At 39.7% G+C, this 21,824-nt stretch overlaps 2 protein-coding genes across 56 annotated transcripts in view; one reads left to right on the top strand and one right to left on the bottom strand.

Annotated features, from left to right (window-relative positions):
* LOC124300357 (longitudinals lacking protein) overlaps positions 1–8,918 on the bottom strand; it is a 101,964-nt gene extending 93,046 nt beyond the window's left edge. For 33 of the 50 annotated variants that reach the window (XR_006907202.1, XM_046754365.1, XM_046754350.1 and 30 more), the window contains exons 1-6: positions 8,535–8,916; positions 5,678–5,910; positions 4,530–4,945; positions 4,169–4,415; positions 3,180–3,357; positions 1,173–1,310 (exon numbers count right to left, since the gene is read on the bottom strand). Coding sequence is in view for 48 of the 50 variants with exons in the window: in XM_046754365.1 (XP_046610321.1) it covers positions 1,173–1,310; positions 3,180–3,357; positions 4,169–4,415; positions 4,530–4,945; positions 5,678–5,851 (1,153 nt within the window). In the remaining 2 variants the exon portion in view is untranslated. Of the gene's footprint in view, positions 1–1,172; positions 1,311–1,897; positions 2,452–3,179; positions 3,358–4,168; positions 4,416–4,529; positions 4,946–5,677; positions 5,911–8,534 lie in introns of those variants that run through there. The other 17 variants (XM_046754346.1, XM_046754345.1, XM_046754341.1 and 14 more) reach the window with 4 other exon arrangements.
* Positions 8,919–9,192: 274 nt separating this feature from the next.
* Positions 9,193–21,824, top strand: part of LOC124300230 (protein bric-a-brac 2) — a 34,275-nt gene continuing 21,643 nt past the window's right edge. For 4 of the 6 annotated variants that reach the window (XM_046754065.1, XM_046754061.1, XM_046754064.1 and 1 more), the window contains exons 1-2: positions 21,214–21,257; positions 21,641–21,785. In XM_046754065.1, the coding sequence (XP_046610021.1) occupies positions 21,229–21,257; positions 21,641–21,785 (174 nt within the window). In that variant the 5' untranslated portion in view covers positions 21,214–21,228. Of the gene's footprint in view, positions 9,450–9,613; positions 9,714–21,213; positions 21,258–21,640; positions 21,786–21,824 lie in introns of those variants that run through there. The other 2 variants (XM_046754063.1, XM_046754066.1) reach the window with 2 other exon arrangements.

Raw genomic sequence — 21,824 nt, 5'->3', positions numbered from 1 at the left:
GTTGAAGAAAAAGGAATAAGAAAAAAAAAACAACAAATCATTAACCACAAATTAGATTATCTTCCCAGTTAAATCTCTCAATCAAGTAAGTTGTGTGACTTGCTCACAGTTCGTCAATACAAAAACATAGCTAGGGGTGGGGGGAGGGGGGCATCAAATAATCGTTAGGGAGGCAGGGGGGGAGTTGTTCGACCAAACATATTTACAATTCGGTCTATTCGCGATGCCGGGTCAGTATCTAAAGCTGCATCTGCTGTTGTGTTTGTGGCTTGATAGAAGGAGAGAGAGGTATATGTAAAATAGAAGAAATAAAAAAAAAAAAAAAATCGTGACATTGCAAAAGCCGGTAACGATAATGTAATACATCTGTACTTCGTGTTTATCCTTTCTTTCGACATTATCGTCGACGTTATACACGTATATAACTTAATGTATAGAACTGAAAAGGCTACCGATTATGAATGAACGAAGAGATGAACTAACACGAACCAACCAACCGTGCCCTGACCGGAAAAAAGCTCTCTCAGAGACCGTGCTACTCTTGAACATTTTTAATACACATATGTGTATATATGTGGGTCACCCTATGTCGCCCAGCAGCCAAAATTGCTCCGTATCTCCTGCGCAATTGGCACTTATATATATACATATATATATTTTATGACAAGTCACATGATCCGAATCAAGAATAGTAAAAATCCAACTTGTAAATATGCTTACAAAATAATATTCCTTGGCTTGATAATTTGATCAAATTTCACTTATTTGACAAATTTCTTGTTCAAACACGTCTTGTCTGGTTTAAACGAACAAAGCGTACCTTTGCATAAAATTGTTCGAATTTGATGAAGAAAAAAGTTTTTTCAATTTTTGTTTGTAAGCATAAAAAACAAGTGTAGTATCAACCGTAGTTTAATAACGAAATTTTGTAAAAAAAAAAATTTGACACTTTGATATTTATAATACAGCAAAATTTGCGAGTAAAAACATACACCAAAAATCTGACTTTAAACTCAATTATTATCGAATAAACTGTAAAAGCTTGAGCATCGACAAAATTTCTCTACATTAGGGAATTTTATCAAGATTTTCATAAGGCTGATTCGAGTGACGGATAAGTGCCGATTGTTACGGAATACAGATGCACATTGAATTGGCAAATGTAAGCCTACCTTGTGAGTCTCGATGGGCCTGGGCGGCCTCCTGGGCTGCAAGAAAGACCTCATCTGTAGTGCCGGGGGTGCCACCAACCGCCCCTACGACACCCCCCGCATTACTTCGGTCACCAGTAACATGCCACGAAGCAAGACCTGCGACAACAGAATGAAAAAAATTTTGCTCGATAAATAAAAAATAATGAATATCCAAATGGGGGCTGACTGTAATTATCAATGTTTTGTAAATTCGAAAGGAACTTTTGCAGAGTTGGAAATAGCTTGCTTTTTTTTTCTTTTATTTTTAAATGTCAATTATTCCAGTTATAAAAATATCAAATATAAGAGGAATAAATAAAAAATATATGTGTAAAATGTTGTCGTATGGAAATGAACTTTCAAAAACTGAGTGATTGGGAAGTTTCTTTTTTTTTTTTTTTTCTTTTAATGAATCAAAACTAACAAGTAAAATGCAATTCAAGTTTACGTTTATTACACAGTATCAGTTTTTAGTGTTCCCTTGTTTTTTTTTTTTCTTCAAATTCTTGATACAATAATACTGCAAACATGTGACAATATCTAATATAATATATAGATATATGTATATATATTCACACACAAACACATCACAATCTAACGGCTTATATTACCAACAACAAAATCAACACGATACTTGACAGAATTTGACTGGCTCAGATTTTCTTATATTTTGTACACCTTAAAACGATTTAGTGCCCATAAGCTATTTTTATTATAATTTTTTATTTTTCTTTTTAATTTACGTGGTTATTGAACAAAGATTAATTTCGTTCCACGGATACATAGAATAAACGAAGTGCTAATACGCGCACATTTATTATTTATTACATCTTACAGGAGAATAACGAAACAGTTAAGCATATGAAAATAAGAAAAAAAGCTAAAAAAAAGGGGGGGGGGGGGGGAGCAGTTTAAGATTGTCTGTTCTGAACCCAAGTTTCAGGTTGTCGCCATCGCCTCCTGACTACGTTCAACTTTTTCAAATAAAACTGTAAGGTCGATCGATTAATGCCGTACATTTCAGATGCCTGAGTGGTGCTAACACCCTGTTGCAAAATCGCTTCCAGTGACATTTTAACCGAATCTAAGCTATACTTTCTCCCCTGTTTGTTTGCCAGGGATTTGAGCAACGCGCCTACATCAACGTCGGGACGTGGCCGCCGGATATTCGACCCTTTTTTATAATCAAGGAAATGCGTCGCCCAAAGGGCGCCACCCAAATCCCCGGTCGATCGAACCGGCATGTCCGCCCCCCCACCTGTAACGAGGAAACCGAAGCTAGTGTCCGCTAATTAATTTGTCCCATTAAAATAAAAACGAAAATACAAAGGAGAAAGAAGGTTAAGAGAAAACGAAAATAGAATTTATTCACTAGTTCAACACACTAAGAAACATTTATGTTATCCGAAATTGGTGTGCAAGCGAAGTGACGTTTTATTCAAAGTAGCATCAGATCAGAATTGAATAAAGTATGGTAGTGACAATTATGATTTCATCAAGCTTTAAACAAATTTCCCCTTTTTCAATTAATACGATTCTTTGAAACCCCTAAATGTGGATTTTATTTGATCAAAATCCCGGCCTAATTCAGGCTGACAATTAAACGGTTTCGCAAATAAACGCCCTTACCGCCTAGTGCATAGAAAAGCTACAACTTATACACTGATCAAATTTCACGATATTACTAAAATGTTCAATAAAAATCTGAGCGAGTCAATAACCAGACAAGTATTAATGAAATGTGTTTTGAAATCACTTTAAAATGTGATCAACGGCTTCAAGACAATAAGTTGAGATTAATTTCACATGCATGCAGTATTATTTTTCAGTTGGTTTGTTTTTTCGATGTATTTTCGTCAATGTATACTTTACCGTAATAATAATTTTAAAAAAATTTGGGTGTGAATCGAAAATGCGTGGCAAAATCGTTATGCGAAAATAAATAATAAATGAAATTATCAAACAAAACTTTTCAATCTCACTTACCAGGGTGTTGGCTAGGATCGTGGGATGGGCCGGCTCTAGGGTTATCTTGTTCCATTTCATTGAGGTCATTCATATCGTCATCGAGCGTTAAATCTTCAACGCTCTCTTCCGGGTCCTCCAGGTACTCTGACTTTGGCTCTATTAAGTTGTCATTCGGCTCAGGTTTCTCAATTGGCATCTATAAATGATAAATGATATTCTTATTAATATGAGTGATTAATAAATGCTACGCGAATCAATTTTTAATATACACATACTTTTATTAATATTTGTCTCGTACCGTTTCCACCCCAACTAGTCACAATTTATCGAACTAATCAGGAGGATAAAAGCACGATGGTTTATTCTACCAACGAAGCGAAAGAAGTCTAGCTAAATCTGGCTACCTTCCATTATGCGCTGGATATACGAAACAAGTTTACTGCCATTAAAAATAAAACTAAAAAAAATTGTGGATACCTTGACTACACAATACTGTAAATTATAAAATTGTCTACAAGTTACAAGACGATAACACAGAGCACACGGATTTTATTGCAGATAATTTGGCTTGCATGAGTATGCTCGTTAAAAATTTAATACCAGGCGAGTTAATTAAAATAATAAAAACCGGTATAATTCAATATTTTATCTACTGTCGGATAGGATAAAATAGTTGGTGAAGTTGAGCGCTGAGCAATAGTCGGAAACAATGTTCCAGTGCGATCTTTTATAGAAAGATTCAATATATGCAAATGTTACATTCTGAATTTAATGTTTCAATTCACATTCCCCAAAGCAGGTGTATGAGTTTTTACGAAATCATGCACTTGCTAATAGAGTTCTATGCATGTAAGATGCGAAACGTTGTACGATTTATATGCAAAGAAAGATGCAGATTGATAAAGGACAGCAACAAAGGGCCAAGAAATCATTGTCCATTTGAATTATACGGTTAAGGATCATATGGTGAACAGAAAGTAATAAGAGAAAATAGTAATCGGACATACCTGGAGCATCTCATCCGCAGGTTTGGTCAGCTGCTGCATGAGAGCCGACCTTCCGAGAGAGTCTGTAGGGTCAGCGTGAACTTTCTCATCTGCAACCGGCGCTATACCGAGCGCTGGAACACCCATAGAATGAGAGACGTCACTGGAATTAGATGCTTCATGATTTTCAACCGAGTTATCGTCGCCGATACTTCTTCTTCTAAGCTTTTTTCTTTTTCTTAACGACGTCGGGCTAAGGGAGCCTTCCCTGAAATCAGAGGAAGCATATTTTCAAGTTTAGTAACAATCGAAACTATGTAAATATTTTCAGACTTTTACATTCAAACACAAAGTATATGTGCATGAAAATAATTTTATTTACCTGGAGGACAGCCCTCTAGAGATTTGTGGGCTGGCAGAATCTTCTGGTATATCGACGGACGTCTGCGAAAGACTCTGCCTAGGAACTTTACTGTTCTTTTCAATAGTGAGACCGGAAGACGTATGTGGAATGTCTAACGACTGTGCTGTGGATTGTGACGATACTATTTTCTGTTGCCTCTGTTCTGTTTTACTGTTACAGCTGCCTCCACCACCACCCCCCCCTCCACCGCCTTTACTTTCCGAAAGTCCTTTTATTTGAAGAGACTCCGCAGCTTTTAAAAGCGCCGCCAATTGGTCTTGGGAGATGTTCACTTCCCCCCTGTACATGTAGTCCATCATGGCTTTGAGCTCTTTAAATTTGACATCTTTGAGTATGAAAACTGGATGTTTGTCATAGTGTTCGCTGAGGAGGCCCTAAAAGATGACGAGAAAAAAAAGTACCAAATTATTAAAGAGTTCAACATTCTCGGTGCTGCACCCCTCCCCACGCAGTTTTCTTTTCTTTTTTTTGTTTTTTTTTACTTAAACCCTACGCACAGAACTTAATTTGGTAAAAGTTCGATTCGCCCAAGATGTGGGAAAAATGGAAAATTCATTTCGGCATATCCCAGGACCCCCCCTCCCACTCTCCCGGTAGGAACCCTGGAAATCCGCCATTTTGCTTTCCCCGTATTGATCAGGAGGCAAGAGGGGATCAAACAAACTAACTCACTCACTCACTCACTCACTCCCCCCCTGACGCTGCCAAACCCCTTGCTGCGGTACACAGTGGCCAACTGTATCAGGCGAGCGGCCATTTTGTTTCGACATCAACCTCTATTTGGTATTGATTAAACTCTGTGGCGCCCATCTCGAGCTTATATAGATATGACGAGCAAGGAATGTGGGGAGGATGAGAAGGAGGGAGGAACGAGAACTGTTGGGAAGTTGAAAAATCGAACGATCCGTTCTCAACGCGTAGAAAATAATTACGAAGATCGGGGAGGTCACTGTACGCGACACACGTGCGCGCGATAAAAGATTAATCATTACGCGGAATGACAAGAACTTGAGGAGGAGGGGAGGGGAGGATACGGAAAGATGCTTAACGTGCACTGATGAGAACAAATATAGGTGAATGATAAAAAGAAGAAAAAGAGAACTCACCTCAAAGTACGGACTGCACGCGGAGAGGACTACTTTGTGGGCCTTTAAATATTTCCCCTCCGCCGCCAAAGTGCAGTCGACTAATGTGCCGCTTTCCAAAAGCGTATCGAAGTTCTGTATTAATGTGCTTTGGTGGTTGTTCCATCTAAGGCAGAACTGTTGGTCGTCTTCCATGGCGTTGAATGAATTTTGTGTATTCCGATCCGTCGTTTATATCTCTCTTTTCCTCCTTTCTGTTCGTAACAAGAAACGGGAGAAATGATATTTAATTAGGAAAAACTTTGCCCCGATTGTGCGTTATCTTCCTCGCGTTCGATCCATCTTCGATTTAACCGTTATTGAAAGCCTCAAGTCACGACACGTTGAATTAATTATTAAATATATTATTTCTTTTCCATTATCTATCCACCAGGGAGCCAAGGGCGCGCGATACTACCGGGCAACGGCGGTTGAATACCGAGTAAAGAGAGCGAGGAGCGGCGGAAAATTATGTCGTGCAAAGCTTCCAAAATGGCTACTGGTGATGCAAGCGCGTCGTCGTCTCCTCTCTCGCCTGGTCTTTTCCTTTGTGCGTATGCTTCTAACTAACGGTAACTCTCGCTGGTGGGGTTTGGTGCAGCGGGCGTTCGGACCTCTCTCTGTGTCAGACGGAAATGGGGATCGCGTCTAGTCGAGCTGCGCAAGCGCAAATGAATCGCCGAACGCGCAGGCGCGGTGAGGGTCGAGCCTACCCAGGTACGATGTGTGTGTGTGTGTGTATGTAGACACAGCGGCAATACTTTTCCCGAAATCCGGTACGTGTTTAGTGAAAATCTTATTCCCAACGTACATTTCCCAACACCGGTGGCTCCCTTCGACGGACGAATACGACGATAACCTTCGGGTAGCGGCGTAAAATGTCCTTATTTGCACCGAGGTGACTAATAAACGTGGGTACACGATATCACCGCCGTTTGATACACGGAGCGGCAACGTTACGGTTTAGAATTTAGAAAGTATATTCCGACGGTTGCGCGTCGCTGTAGGCGAGGCAAAGTGTGCGTTGCACGATCTGAATTGAGCCGCAGCTAGCAGTGGCTGTTAATCTTCGTAGGCGGCGGTTTTGATATACTACGCGGCGTTTCGCGGGAGGGGGGAGGAACGATCGCAGCTAAAGGTCAAGCGTGTTTGAGAAAATCTTGACACGTACGATAATCGTGTAGTTTGACGACAAACGTGTAGCCACGGTTCGATGATATACTTCGTTTACAAATGCACGGCGTTAAAAACTATAGACATACTCTTTCTCACTCTCTGTAGGTATATGGTAAAATAGCGTGACACAGGTGACGATTGGGTGGAACTATCGACTATAGCAATTACCGTGAAAATAACTCGTTACGATATCGCGGTTAATCAGCCGGGTCGCGCGGATGTCTTGTTGTCACGTTATTGGAGTGATGCACTCGCGTTCAATTACGCAATCGCTCGTATTATTATCACACTGTGACGTAATCTGCGCGAATCATCGTTAACGTACCTCGTCCGGCAATGTGCGAGCAACTATAAACAAATATTATTGACAATTGACAGATAAACTTCTATCGCTCGCTCTATCTCTCTCTCCGATTCGATTCCACGGGTTTTCAGCTTCTCCGCTCTTCGTCTCGTCGCGTAACGAAAAATTTATGTACGCCGCACGCGCCGCTTATTATCTTTCTTCTCTTTCTGTATGTCAACAGGCCGTCTCTCTCTCTCTCTCTCTCTCTCTCTCTCTCTCTCTCTCTCTCTCTCTCTCTCTCTCTCTCTCTCTCTCTCTCTCTCTCTCTCTCTCTCTCTCTCTCTCTTTCTCTCTCTCTTTAACGATTTCGAGTTAATGCGCGGGTAGAAAGTAGCGCGAGAAAACGGATCGATACCGTTGGCAGTTCCGATTACCAATATCTGGGAAAATATGAATACATACATAACCTATCGACGGAACATTGCAACCGCGTTTAGTGCGCCGGAGCGTTCAAAGCTTTCTTACGAACTGCACGAATCGGAGTGAAATTGTCGCGACTAAATCGACGGGAGAAAATACCTCGCCCATGCCCAATTTTCCGATCTAGCAACATCGATCCGGCCATATGCTAGGCTAGCGATCGTCCTCGTCGTCGCGTTCACACGTCAACGTGAAACGTGAGAAAAAGATGAGAAGGGAAAAGAAAAAAAATGATCGCGAGAAAAGAAAAGAGAAGAAAAAGTCGAGCCCCGGGCAAGGAATAAAAGGGGCCACGGTTTCAGTTTTCCCCCCCTGTTCTTCACTCCGCGTACATAGAAGCGGAGGAAGAGGAGGAGGAGGATGGGGCCGGTGAACGCGCAATGGCCGACTTCGCGGACTGGGTAAGGACAAAATGGCGAAAAGTGTTTGAAAATCGTGAGGAAAATTGTTGGACATTGCTACTAAATGCGAAGGACGTATGACAAACCGGTTGAAATCGATCGAGCTCGAGGGTATCATCGATTGAACGACTCAGGTCGGCACAAGAGATTCAAGTTTTTCCGGAAAATCTCACAAATTTCCCCGAAAATTCGGAACGCTAGGGAGGACCACCGCCTTTTACGGCGGGTTCGCAATATTGCTTTATCCCTAACCGGCAGGCCATGAAACGCGAGAAAACGATCGGAAACGCGTCGAAGATAACATCGAGAGTAATAATATGATAACAAAGAAAACTATGTACTACAAGAATCTGTACCGATGCACTCACACGCATACACACACGCACGCACGCACGCACGCACATAGAAACACGCGCGCGCGTTCAAACATCGAGAATTATAAAATAATACCTATACATAATACGTAGATAAAAAAAAAAAATTATCGAGTACTCACGTCGGCTTGGCACAATCTAATATCACAACATGAGGGGATGATGATGATGACGATGATGACGAGGAGGCTGAGCGGCGAATGTGTCGAGGCGATATCAAAGAGGGGTTAGAAAGACCAATCAAAAATATTGTTTCCTCTCATTGAAAAATGAAAACTGTTGCATATACGTCTCTATACTTTAATATATACCCGTTGTATTATTATTTTTTAAATATATACATATATATATATATCTGTATGTAATGTGTGTATGCGTATATATATATATATATATCTATATATATATATTCTGTATTTTTGGGGAAATGAAAACCAAACAGCGTCCGTCCTCCGTCCTCGGCTTGCACTACCCGCCGCGCTTACTTTTTACACAATGGCCGTGGCGGTAGGAACTCTACGTGGTAACGATCGAACGGCGAAGTATGAAGCCGGGCCGCCGGGTAGCACGGAAACGGTGGCGAAGTCTTAGGGAGACGCGGCGCAGATGGCGAAAATCGGTCCGCAGCGCAGGCTGCTAGACGGCGGCGGCGGCGGTAATTCGTACGTCCGTGAATCGCGTTCGTCTCTCCGCCCGCCCGCCCTCCCTCCCTCTACCTCGCTGCCCCCCTCGCCGCCCTTCCGCAGCCACAAAACTGACGCCGAGGTTCCGTCCACATGCCGCATCACCGCTTCCCGCGGTCCAGAGGAGCGGCGAAAGGAGAGTAGGAGAAGTGGAAAGCCGGGGCAAGAGAGAGCCGGAGTGAAGAATTGGGGTCCACAACAAAATCGCTTAATCGTTTTGCGCCGTCGTCCGCAACGCTTCGTGTCCGTTGTGTCGGGCACCGTGTGTAAAACAAAGTTCGAAATAATAACGCGCTGACGAATAATTTTCGTATATCGACGAGACAGTCGGTCGGTCAGTCAGTCAGTCAGTCAGTGCGTGTCGCCAGTTTGTTTGTTTGTTTGTTTATTCGTTTGTTTGTTTGTTTTGTTTTCGTTTGTTTTTACCTGCTTTCGTACTCTCCGTATTATTTATTCGTCGTCGTTGCTGCTGCTGCTGCTATTGTTGTTGTTGTTGAGTTTTTTTTTATTTACATTTTTTTATTTGTTTTTTTTTTTTTTTTTTTACTTCTCTGTTTTCATCATTTTTCTCTTACACACATCTCGAATACGTTCCTGCGACGTTCTGACTATCAAACGGTGAGTGACAGCTGATTTATACTCTGTGCATGTATGCGTGTACGTATGCATCTGAGAACGTGCGATTTATTTGTTACGTTAACACAACGTCTGTATCAGTTTATTCTGTCAATATCCACACACCGTTTGCCCTTTACTTTGACAGTATACAATCACAACGTGGTAGGATTTAAATTGTACAGCCGATGATGTTTTGTACTCGTTACGATATTTATTTCGTACGTTTTTTTTTTTTTTTTACGCTCTTGACGATCTCGCGTTTTTAACTGCGATCGATCGAATTATCCGTTTTACTCGTCGTCAATGTTTACGTTGCAAAGGTGTAACAATATCTACAAGGATGATGATGACAATGATTATCGCTTTTCTCGCTGTAGACGTTATCATATTACACGCGAAGAAGAAATGTTTCTTCCTTCTACTTCTCGGTCAAGTTAATATACATCTTTTCCCATCTACCTAGAAATAATGGAATTTTTATCCCAGGCTTATGTAACAAAAATCATCGTCATCGTCGTCGTCGACGTGTCATTTGATCGTTTTCTTTTTCCTCACCACGTACGCGCTATTTATCCTCTTCCTCTCTCTCCCGCCCCCCCCGTATATCGTACTCGCTGACAATGAGACGATAATACGCGCTCCGCGTATTTCATTCATTTCTGGGTTAGCTTGTCAGTTGCTCGTAACGTACGAGCAAAACACTCCACGCCACGAGAAACGGTACACAGCAAGTGACCTGCGAATCAACCGTCATCTTGCACAAATTTTTCCGGTTCCTTTTTTTCCCCTCCTTTTTCGCTTCCTCGTTTCTTCCGTTCTCAGAATTTTCTCCTATACCTACAATGTATATATAAATACAGCATACACGTGCCCGTGGTAAATAAAGTGTATTTTTTACGTCCGAATGTTTCCCCCCTTCTTATATTTTCCGCCTTCTACGATAAATCTTATCCCTTTGAATTTCGTTCACAGGGATATATATATATACATATATACCATATACTTATAACATCACGGAATTGTTTTTCGCTTTTTTCTAATAATTTTATATTATCACTGGAAAATACTTTCGTGCTCAATGATCGTGTTTCAAATTCAATTCGAATAATGAAAGTCGAATCGTGTTCGTTCTGGCGGTGAAAATTTGAATTCTCCCGCCACATTTCGACAACGGCGCGAAGCGCCGATGATAATCGCGCGGGAGAAAAGTATAATCCTTCGATTTGGCGATAATTTTGCCGTAAACAAAAAAGAAGGATAAGATGAAAAAAAAAAGAAAAAGAAAGAGAAAAAGAAAAAGACTTCGACAGTGGCCGATTTCCATCGGCCTCTCGCCTCGCTTTTTCGCCCCTCCACGTCTTACTTTTTCTTAGTTTGCCTCTTCTTTTCCATTTACTTCGCTCGCGGAAGAAGTTTCATACTCCTTCTGCCGTATAACTCTCTTCACACACACACACACACACACACACACAATGTGATAAAGAGAAATGCCGCAGTCTGTTTCTGCTGTTCCTGCTTGCTGCTTCTGCTGCTGCTGCTGCTGCTGCTGTTGCTGTTGCTAGAAAGCAGGTCTTGACCGAATCTAGGCCATCACCCTACAAACGTACACATTCTACAGAATTTTACCTCTTTTCTCTCTCTCTCTCTCTCTCTCTCTTCTCTCTGTGTCTCTTTGTATGGAGTATCTACCACGTCCGTGTGTTTTACATATACCATATCTGGTTTACACTCATTTATCATGTTCGTATTTACAGAAAGAAAGGATCGAGATATAGGTATATGTATACATGGTAATATTATAGAGATACCTACACTGTGTGTATATATATATATATATATATATATATATGTAAAGTAGAAGATAATTTGAAGAGAAATACATAAATAAAGAAAATGTTTCTAACGAGTCAATTGTCGATCAATATTGAAAATAAAAATTCTACAATATGGAAACTGAACATACAAGAATTGAAGACGCGAATTGGTGTTATAACGTTTCAAAGACGCGGGAAATTCGAATGAAAGATTCCATCGAAATCAAGATAATATACGTACAGATTATACAGGCGAGGGTAATTTAACGAATGAAAAAATTTACACGCCTTTCCCAATCGTCGTATGTTAAATTCTGCATTTCATATACAGATTATAATTAGAATCAAAAAAATCTGCACTTCTTCGCGTGTCTCTCTCTCTTCCATTCTTTGTCCTCCCTTTTCGCGTTTCTTCTCCTCGCGTTCGCTCTTATCTATTATGATGGATTACACACGTATACATACGTGCCATAATACCATGTACGTGTATTTCCATATGCGGGTAGGTATCGTAGGAAAGGGTGGCAGGACTGGATCCCCCCCCCCCCCCCCCTTCTCTCCGCTCCTCGGCTCTTCCGCTTTTTCTTCAGTCCTCCTCCTTTTTCCTTTTCAGCAACTGCGCGAGCTGCGCGCGGACTTTTTTTTTTCCTCTTCTCGTAGCAAGGAAATACTGACAGAGATAAAAAAGTAGGATGATGAAGGGGCGGAGGAGAAGGAGGAGGAGGAGGAGGAGGAGGAGGAGGAGGAGGAGGAGGAGGAGGAGGAGGAGGAGGAAGAGGAGGAGAAGGAGGAAATTCACGGTTTGAAGCGCAGGATCTCTTTTATGCTGTTCTTCTCTTCTTATCCACCCGCGTTATAACTCCCCCCCCCCCCCCCCCCCCTCCACCCACCCCATTTTTTTCCCACTTCTTCTTTTTCTTCTTCGCGTTCCTCTTTCTTATATTATACCGTCTGTAATATAAGCTCATCTCGATGCAGGCTCTGCAACAGCCGTAATTATTAGCATTTTTTTAAACACGAAACTTTTCTTTGCCAGGAGTCGAAAAATTAACGATCTTGAAATCGAGACGAAAATCTGCTTGTTTCGTGTTTCTGTTTCTTATCGTTTGAATATCTAATAGTTGATATCAATGTACGTATGCATAAGTACAACTTACAAATGGAGCAAAGACGAAAATCTACGAGATGAGATTATGAATTGAAGAAAATTTTATTTAAAAAAAAAGTGCGAAAAAACACCAAAGTCGAATATAACGCAATATCTTTTATTATACATATTTATAAATGTCATAAAATAAGGGGGGGGGGGGGGGGGGGGAGATAAAGTTTCTAATTTAAAAAGTCCCGAAAGTGCCCAAATCCGAATTATTTGTTGGCGAAACACTTGAAGTAAAGAAATCAAACTTTTAAAAAACAACAAAGTTTCGAATGGCCGGAAACCTTTACACCTCGATGTTTCGAAATGCTAGATTCGGAAAATTCAAGTTACGACAGAGCAAAGTTCCGACAAATAAAGTTTCGACGGAGTGAAATTCCGAAAATTCGAATATACTCACAGAGCATAGTGTACTCAACGAGTGGGTGGAAAAAAAATTAAAAAAAAAAAAACCGACAATCCGAACGACCAGGATTCCGTACGGAAAAACACGGAAAATCAAAAACAAAGAAGGATCAAAGTCGTGAAATTTCACCAGGCCGGAAATTCACGTAACTAAAAATCTTTCGTCGTTCAAAATTTCGATGTTTCCTCAAAGTTTGATCTCTGTACCCAAAGTTTCGCCACAAAAAGAAATTCGTAACTTAGCGCTCTCGTAACTTTGTAAATTACGAATCTTAACCCTTTCCGACAAAAACGTAGTAAAATTACGAAACGAATTAACGATGATCAAATGCCTAGAAAAACAAATACTAAACGCACCGAAAAATTTCTATAATAATGTCTATTTTTTATTCTCTCTCTCTCTCTCTCTCTTTCTTCCCGTCTTTCTTTCTTCCTTTCCTTTTATTTGCCGCGAGCATCAAAAGTTTTTATTGTAGCTCGGAAGGGCGGGGCGAGAAAAAGGGGAGCAGGATTGCTTTTTTTTTTATTTTATTTTTATTTTTTACTTTTTGCGCGCGCCCGTTGTTTCTTTTTTTTTTTTTACTTCATGATCGAACGGTATCACATGGACGCGTTTTACACGTTAGTGGAAGTTTCGTCGTGTGCCGATCACGTCCCTCCTCCCCATCCTTCCCCCCCCCCCTCTCTCTCTCTTTTTTATTTCCATCCCCTTTTTCACCGCGTACGTATAATCCTGACTCATTGCACGGCGTCGCTGTGTTCTCCCCATATCCTTGCGCCACACACTCGCATGCACGCGTACTTTGTTCCTTTGAGTTTCTCCCCTTCGTCACACATCCTGCCGTCATCATCATTTTACTCCCGTGCACGCTATTATTTTTCCTCACCCCCCCCCCCCCCCTGTCTCTCTCTCTCGCTATCTATCCGTATATCTTTCACCCCCTCTCCTCGCCCCTTTCACACACTCTACGCCGAAACTTCTATGCCATCCATTCCTTTCATTTCCTTTCTCTTCCGCGCAATCGCGAGAATTTACAGAATATGTGTAACGTGCGTGGATGTATTTTTTATTATTTTTAAATCGTTGCTGTTATCGTTGTTGTACATTGTACAGTATACGTTAAGAATCCTCGAGGAAATAGTGTAAAAATACGAGTAATTTCGCAGTGTCGCGTTTACTGCATATTGTAGTTGAATAATCACCGTTCAACGATCGAAGATTCATAGATTTTTCATGTGTTAAATATGAAACGTTGCCTGTTGAAAGATTGGTTTCTTCGATATTTTTTTTTTTTCTTCAGCCGCTCGTGTTTACAATTATATGCATACCCGATTGTATAATAATTATAGAATTGTATTATTTTTTATTTTATTTATTTTTTTATTTCCACGGGATCGTGATATCGATACGAAACTTTTCCCCAAACTTCGACGACTCGCTATATTATAAAATGCTTGCAGAGTGCGCGTTTGTTTTTGGACATTTTAAATTTACAATCTTCGCAGAAACTATTTCGATCAATTTCAACGTCGTGATTTTGTTTTAATATTGTTTTTGTATGTTCCTGAAATTGATCAACTCTTGTTTATTTGTTTATACCTCCCCGCTCAATTAACTCCTCCTTATTCCTGCAACTTTCCATACGTTGGATTTTAAATAAGTATTACATGTATACCTATAATTATATCATCTGATTATATGATACTTGTTACACTGAAAAAAATTTCAAGCGTAACTAGAAAAATTGACTGAACCAGATATCGTTAAAAAAAACTGTTTGAATATTGTTGAAATTACGAAAAACGAGGTACGCCTAATCATTTTGCGCTATCGGCGATCATTTTTTGCTAATTATCATTTTCTACCTAGAACAATATTTTTTTGATTGTGGTAAAAAATGAAAATAGTTAAGGGCTCAGCGCTAAACGGAACTAAAAAATTGTCTCACTGTAGGTATATCAAATATATCGACAACAATAGCACGTGTGTGCTTTATAACGTATAATATATATATATATTCATTTTCGCATTACGAACGCACGCACGTAAATATTACACGTATATCACTGCAATTTATAGTTCTGTCTTTCTTTCCTCTTCGCATCTTTTTAATTATTCTTTGCCTTTGTTTTTTTTTCTTTTGTTTCAACGAATTTCTTCATCTCCGTCCCTTCCTCCCGTATAATTATACAGATATTTTCTTATCATGAAAATTAATTTCCCTTCTGTTCTACCGAACCAACATTTGGAAAGTGCTTCACGTATTTTTCTAATCTTCTTCTTCTTCTGTTTCTTGTCGATTTCTCCCTACAACTCTCTCTTTCTCTCTCTCTCTCTCTCTCTCTCTCTCGTTTCACCTACTTAATAATTTACCGACATATCCGTATGTCTTTATTTATTTATTTATTGGTTTTCTTGCTTATTTATTCAATAGTTTTAGTTTATTAAATTTTTTATTTTTTTTTTTTTTATCTTTCCCTTCTGATATTTTCCTAGTTTTACTTTATTCCATGCGTATTCGCCACTGTATTACCATTCTATTTTTCTTTACCCCTTTATACCACTACACTTAGTTTCACCTCTTTCTATTTATTTGTTTGTTTGTTTATTTTTTTTCTTTATTTATTAATTTACTTTTTTTTTGTCCGTTACTGCCTTACTTGTGTTTCTAAGCCTTGTCCAACGTAGCCATGGGTATAATAAACAATTTCTCTCTCTCTCTCTCTCTCTCTCTTTTTCTTTCTCTTCGATATCCTATACGTATATATGTATATATAATATATATATATATATATATATATATAATACAATAGATTTGCGGTGTATCCGGCTCTCTCACGGTTCCCTTTCGCTGGCTTCATTCCTCTTACATACATACATACATACATACATACATACATTACACTTACACAGTGCTGGCACTAGCGCTGCTGCTGAAACATCGTCGTCTCGTACCCCTTACACACACACACACACACACACACACACACACACATGTCTAAAAGTTTCTCCTCGCATTGTCTGAAATAACCATCTGTCTACTCTTTTTCTCCTTTTGCTTCTTTATATTCTTCTTCATCTTCTTCTTCATCTTCTTCTTCTTCTTCTTCTTCTTCTTCTTCTTCATCGTCATCATCTTTCTTCTTACATTCTTTTTTTCTTAATCTTTTTTCTAGCATCTCTTCCGTACATGTTCCACATATACATCTATACACACGCCACGAGATTGACTAAGAAATAATTCCCATCCTCGATTCGATCTTTGTTTTTGTCAATTTTTATCCAACAACTTCCTTCTCACTTACCCAATGCCTATTCTTCTTCTCCGTGTGGATGGGGCAAAAAAAAAAAAAAAAAAAAATGACCCTACATTCAATACACTCCACTATTTCACAGTTGCAATTATTATCATTATCGTTTATGGGTTTTTTCGCTGTCGTCTCTTTTTGTTTTTAAACGAAAACTTGGTACCTATAGTCGTTACTCGGTTCGTTCGATAATCTGATAAATATATTTCTATAGATCGTGATAATTAACAAAAATGATATATCTAGTAACAACGGAGTAACCTCGTATCGTATTTATAACTCTATAATAATACATGTATATATATACACACACAGTATGTAGAGAAGATTCCTTTTTACGGGGTTTCAGGGATATATACAGATTATTTGATCAGGGTTCGTTCTATATGGTGTGGTCTAATGGCATCGTTGCGTGGCTGGCTACTATACTTGTATATACAAAAAAACAAAATAAAAAAATAGTAAAAAAATACACACACATATGTGTATTCTTGCGATAATGCGACGTAACTTAAAACTTCGCGAAAAATATGATTTAAAAAACGTCACACCACGACAATGACCGCGAGTATAAAAGTTATTCTGCGTGCGTGTGTGTGTTTGTGTATACATATACATAAATGTTTGGGGAGAGAAAATAGGGAAGATATAAGGGTAAGTAATAGTGGGGAGAGAAAGCTGGGGAGGGGGGGGGGGGGGGGGGGGATTTGCGGGGGGTTGATCGATATTAGATAAAACTGATATATGTACAGGAATATGTATATCACACACTCGCATATACGTCTTTGTTTTCTTTTGGTATTTCTTTTTTTTCTTCCACCCCTACAAACAGATCCCTCTTTCTGTGCAACGTGCACATGCGTACGAGCGTACGTTGTGTACTTTTTTTCTCTACCTAATTCATGTAAATGTAGTTGGTTTTCGTAACAAAAATGAGCAACCGATGAAACATTTCCTTCCCGTCCAATTTTTACTGATATATGTCACGATGTTTTTTTTTTTATCATTCGTTCTCTTTTTTGCCATTTCGTTGTTATTAGGTATAGTTATATATTGTTGTCGTTTTTCTTTTTCTCGATCTTCTTCTTCTTCTTCTTCTTCTTATTCTTCCTTACCGTAAGGCGAGTTGTAGTAACAGTAAAGAAGCATTCCGAATGCCATTCTCGTCTCCGCCCACATGATCGCGATGTTTCTTATTATGTTATATATACATCCATACTGCGTGAGACAGATACGCGATATATTTTATATATAACATATATAAAATAAATATGTATATATACAGGATACATGTCGTGTAGGATAAGACATGTGTATATTGTTCTCTTTTTCTTATACGACTTGTAAGTGTATAATTTTTGTAGTTGTATAAATTTAACGAACAAAGACGAAGGCGAAAATTAAAAACGGAACATACGTGTATCTATGTATGTATGTATGTATGTATGCATGCCTATGCGAAGAGATTTTTATGTCACTTGAAATAATATTGATTAATCAAAACGAAGAATAATATGAAGCAAGAAGAGTTTAATTCAAACTGTGAAACAAATGTATATATATATATATTATACCGATTTGGTGTATAGTATAACGGTATAGTAAAGATGGAAAGAAAGAAAGAAAGAAAGAAAGAAAGAAAGAAAGAAAGGGGGCCGAGATAGGAAAGCGGCGAAACAGGAACGTGAAATCCTTTTCTTTAAAACGCGTTTATTGTAGGTCGGTAAAAATATTTTATATATACGTATACACACGTAAAAAACCTTATACGCATAGCACGTACATCGATCCTACTCTTGGAATTATAATCGTCGATTTTCGCAGAGAAGGGATATCGATGTTACGCGTATAGACGTGATATTCCAATACATGTTATACGCATACGGGCAAGTTTTCTTCCTTAACGTGCGAGCGTACGAAACTTGGCAGGGGGGGGAGGGGGGGGGGGGGGGGGAGTGAAAGACGAAGAGAGAGAGAGAGAAAGAGAGGGAGGAGGGGGAAAGAGAAAAAGAAACGGAGCAAGATAAAGAGGATAGGAGGTATGTGTATATATATATGTACGTACCTATGTGCATACATGTATATATATATATACGTGTATATATAAGGTTGCTACGTGCAGCTCGCGGCAACGTCAATAACGTTGGAAAAACGTAAAAAGGGGGACAACGGAGAAGCTATAAGGATGAGGATGAGGAGGAGGGGCACAGGAGGAGGACGAGGGTATAGAGAAAGAAATAGGGCAGGGGATGCATAAGAAAGGAAGGAAAGAGAGAAGAAGGGGAAGAACGGAATAAGGAGAGAGCGAGCGAAGCCGAGGCGAATAACGTTTTCACAGAGAGAGAGAGAGAGAAAGAGAGAGGGGGGGGGGGGGGAGATAGCGAGAGAAAGGAAACGAGCGAAAGAGAGTGGACGAGGACGCGGGCGGGGGGCGGGGGTGGGGTGGAGGCGGAGGCGGCGAAGGGAAAAAACGGGGTCGGAAGAGAAGGAAGCGTCGAGGCTGCGATCGCGAGAGAGAGAGAGAGAGAGAGAGAGAGAGAGAGAGAGAGAGAGGAGATACTCGGTGAATGGTTGCATGTACGTGTGTATACGCGTAGAATATGGGAATACACACGTAGAGAACGATGATGGGGGAAGGGAAGAGAAACGTGAATACGGGGTGAGCGAGGCGCAGGGAGATAGAGAACGGAGGACGGGAAAGAGAGGGGGAGGGGAAAAAGAGCGGTAAAGAAAAAACAAGAAGAAAAGAATAATAACAAAAAAAAAAGAGATGGGGAAAAATGAAAGAACGTAAAGTGAAGTAAAACCAAGGAAAGGAAAAAAGGAGATGGAGGAACGAGATATAGAGATAGAGAGAGAGAGAGAGAGGGAGAGAGAGAAAAGGCGGCAAGAAAAATTGAGATGAATTGAAGAAGGGTGCAGGATAGTCTTGAAAGAGGGATAAGAGAGATGGCACTCTTCTTTCTCCTTTTAGCTACGGAGCAAGGAAGAGGAACGTTCCGATCCTAGGAGGGTGAATAAAACCCCTCTGAAATGGTCGGTTAACTACAAATACATTGTATACCTACCCGTAAAATGGCTGTGTGATACTTGAAAAGGTGATTTTTGAATTATTCGATTGTCCCGTCAGTGAAACCCGTTCGAAATAATTCTAAAATGATTCCATAATTTTTTTTTACATTTTTATCTCAACTCAACGGTAAATATACCAAACGGATTTTGATGAAATTTTTTACACATGGCACCGAGGGAAATTTTTATTTCCGGTCACCGCTCAGTCCTTAACTATTTTCATTTTTTTTCCTAATTCCAACACATTCAAACAGTTTTTTCAACGATACCTTGTTTCACTGAATTTTTCTACTTATAACAGATGAAATTCTTTATCTTGCGATTACACGATATTTATATCAACATATTTTGAGTTCGCAAAAAACGGAGAGAGAGAGAGAGAGAAAAATGTACTATACGTTGTACAGAATATACAGACGCTCTGTAGTAAAATATCAAGGGATTCGTTCAAGTTCCGTCGTACGTAAACACGCTGCAAGATTGAAACTATTCGCAAAATATTTCATTCAACAAATCGCCAAAGTAAGGTGCAGGTATTAAAAAGAAAAAAAGACAAAGAAAGAATACAATGAAAATAAAACCGACGTACCACCCGCGTAACGAGAATCATCAATTCCGTCCGTCGATTTTCCGCTTCGCGTGTGCCGAGGAATAGCGATAAAAAAAAATAATAATAACAACAACAATAATACCAATAATAACGATAACTCGATAAACCGGCGAGTTATATATCCAACCGCGTTCTATAACGTTTCATTTCGTTATCGCTGATTATCAGGGGTTGGAGGGGGGGAATCTTGAACGGCGCGTAGAGTGGGTAACCCAATTTTAAGATATCGCGTATACGCGGGCACGAAGAGAGATAATTGTTATACGTGTGTTTTTCACGTGTGTAAAAATCGTGCGTCGGAGAGGATCGAGAGAGGGTGGGTTTTGTCGTAGAAAAAAAAAAAAAAATAAAAAAAAAACTATCGCTGCGGGGAGACAAATACCGGAAGTAAAGGGATGCGCGTGCAATATTCGCGCGGAGTGAATCTCGTCGGGGTTCTTTTTTTTTTTTTTACGATTTGAAATACGTATTGAAAAAGCGCCAAGTGCTGGAAATTACGGACAAATAACAACGAAGAGGAAGTTGGCCGGCTCGGAGAAGAGAGAGAGAGAGGAGGGAGGAGGTTGGTTTTCCGTTATCGTCGCCACGTTCTAAGCAGCTGATAAAACTCTCCCGTTTACCTTCCTTGCGCCTACCTACCTACCTATCCGATATGCCTCCGCTAGCCTGGCAGAGCCTCGCGATCTTTATACTTGCTTACAATTGCCACGCTCGGCTTGCAGCCGCTAGATTGAAGATAACGAAAATAGCCCTTCCCTTCCTCTTCTAACCCCCTCCGTATAAAGAGTTACATAGATAGGAAGATAAACCAGAGTGCAGAGAACAGGTGAAGTAACCGTATATATAAACCAGAGTTCTCTCTAGACCAACGCCCATCTATTTCCTTTTTTACAATTCGTAAACCACCTTCGTCGTCGTCGCTCTCCGAACGATAATATACAATTTTCGCGTTATCGTTTATTCACGATTTTACTTCTTCGTTATCAACCTCTCGATACGCTGTTTTCGTCCTTTTTTTTTATCTTAAATTTTTCTCTTCACCCGACACGCGAATATTATTCTTAGTATCATCACTGTTATTGCTAATTCTTACTAATATTATTATTATTATTATTGTTATTGTTATTGTTACACTGTAAAAAAATCTACATGGAACGAAATTGGGGAACGCACTACAGGTATATACATAAGATGTATGTGATATAATTTGTCTGTGATTGTGTCTGCTTGATAATTATAATGCATTATGTGTATGCATACATATAAATATATGTATATGAGTACATATATTTGCGTTAGCGGAAAATTCGGGAACCATTTTTCGCAGCGTGACGATCGGTAGAAGGATTTTTTTGTTTTTGTTTGTTTTTTTTTCTATACATAATATCAAAAAGCGCAGCTTGCGAAAAACGGCGAAAAGAAAGTCACGATCCGAACCCTGCAAATATTTATTCCTGTTCGTTTGTGTACTTTCTTACTTTTCGCACGTAATTCTCATCTTTTTTTTCGTTTCGTTTTTTGTTGCTTCCTTTCGTTTATTCATTCATATTTATTGTTGCAGTGGAGGGATGGCGGGGCAGCACTACTGCCTTCGCTGGAACAATTACCAGTCGAATATGACTTCCGTATTTCATCAGTTACTGCAGACCGAAGCTTTCGTCGACGTTACTTTGGCCTGCAACGAGGCATCGCTCAAGGCCCACAAGGTTTGCCACCGAATAATGAAAAAAATATGGAGAGAGCGA

Source organism: Neodiprion virginianus, chromosome 3 (assembly GCF_021901495.1).
Source record: "Neodiprion virginianus isolate iyNeoVirg1 chromosome 3, iyNeoVirg1.1, whole genome shotgun sequence".
Classification (NCBI taxonomy): domain Eukaryota; kingdom Metazoa; phylum Arthropoda; class Insecta; order Hymenoptera; family Diprionidae; genus Neodiprion; species Neodiprion virginianus.
Note: the sequence above shows the minus strand (reverse complement) of the source record. Positions and strands in the feature narration are given on the sequence as shown.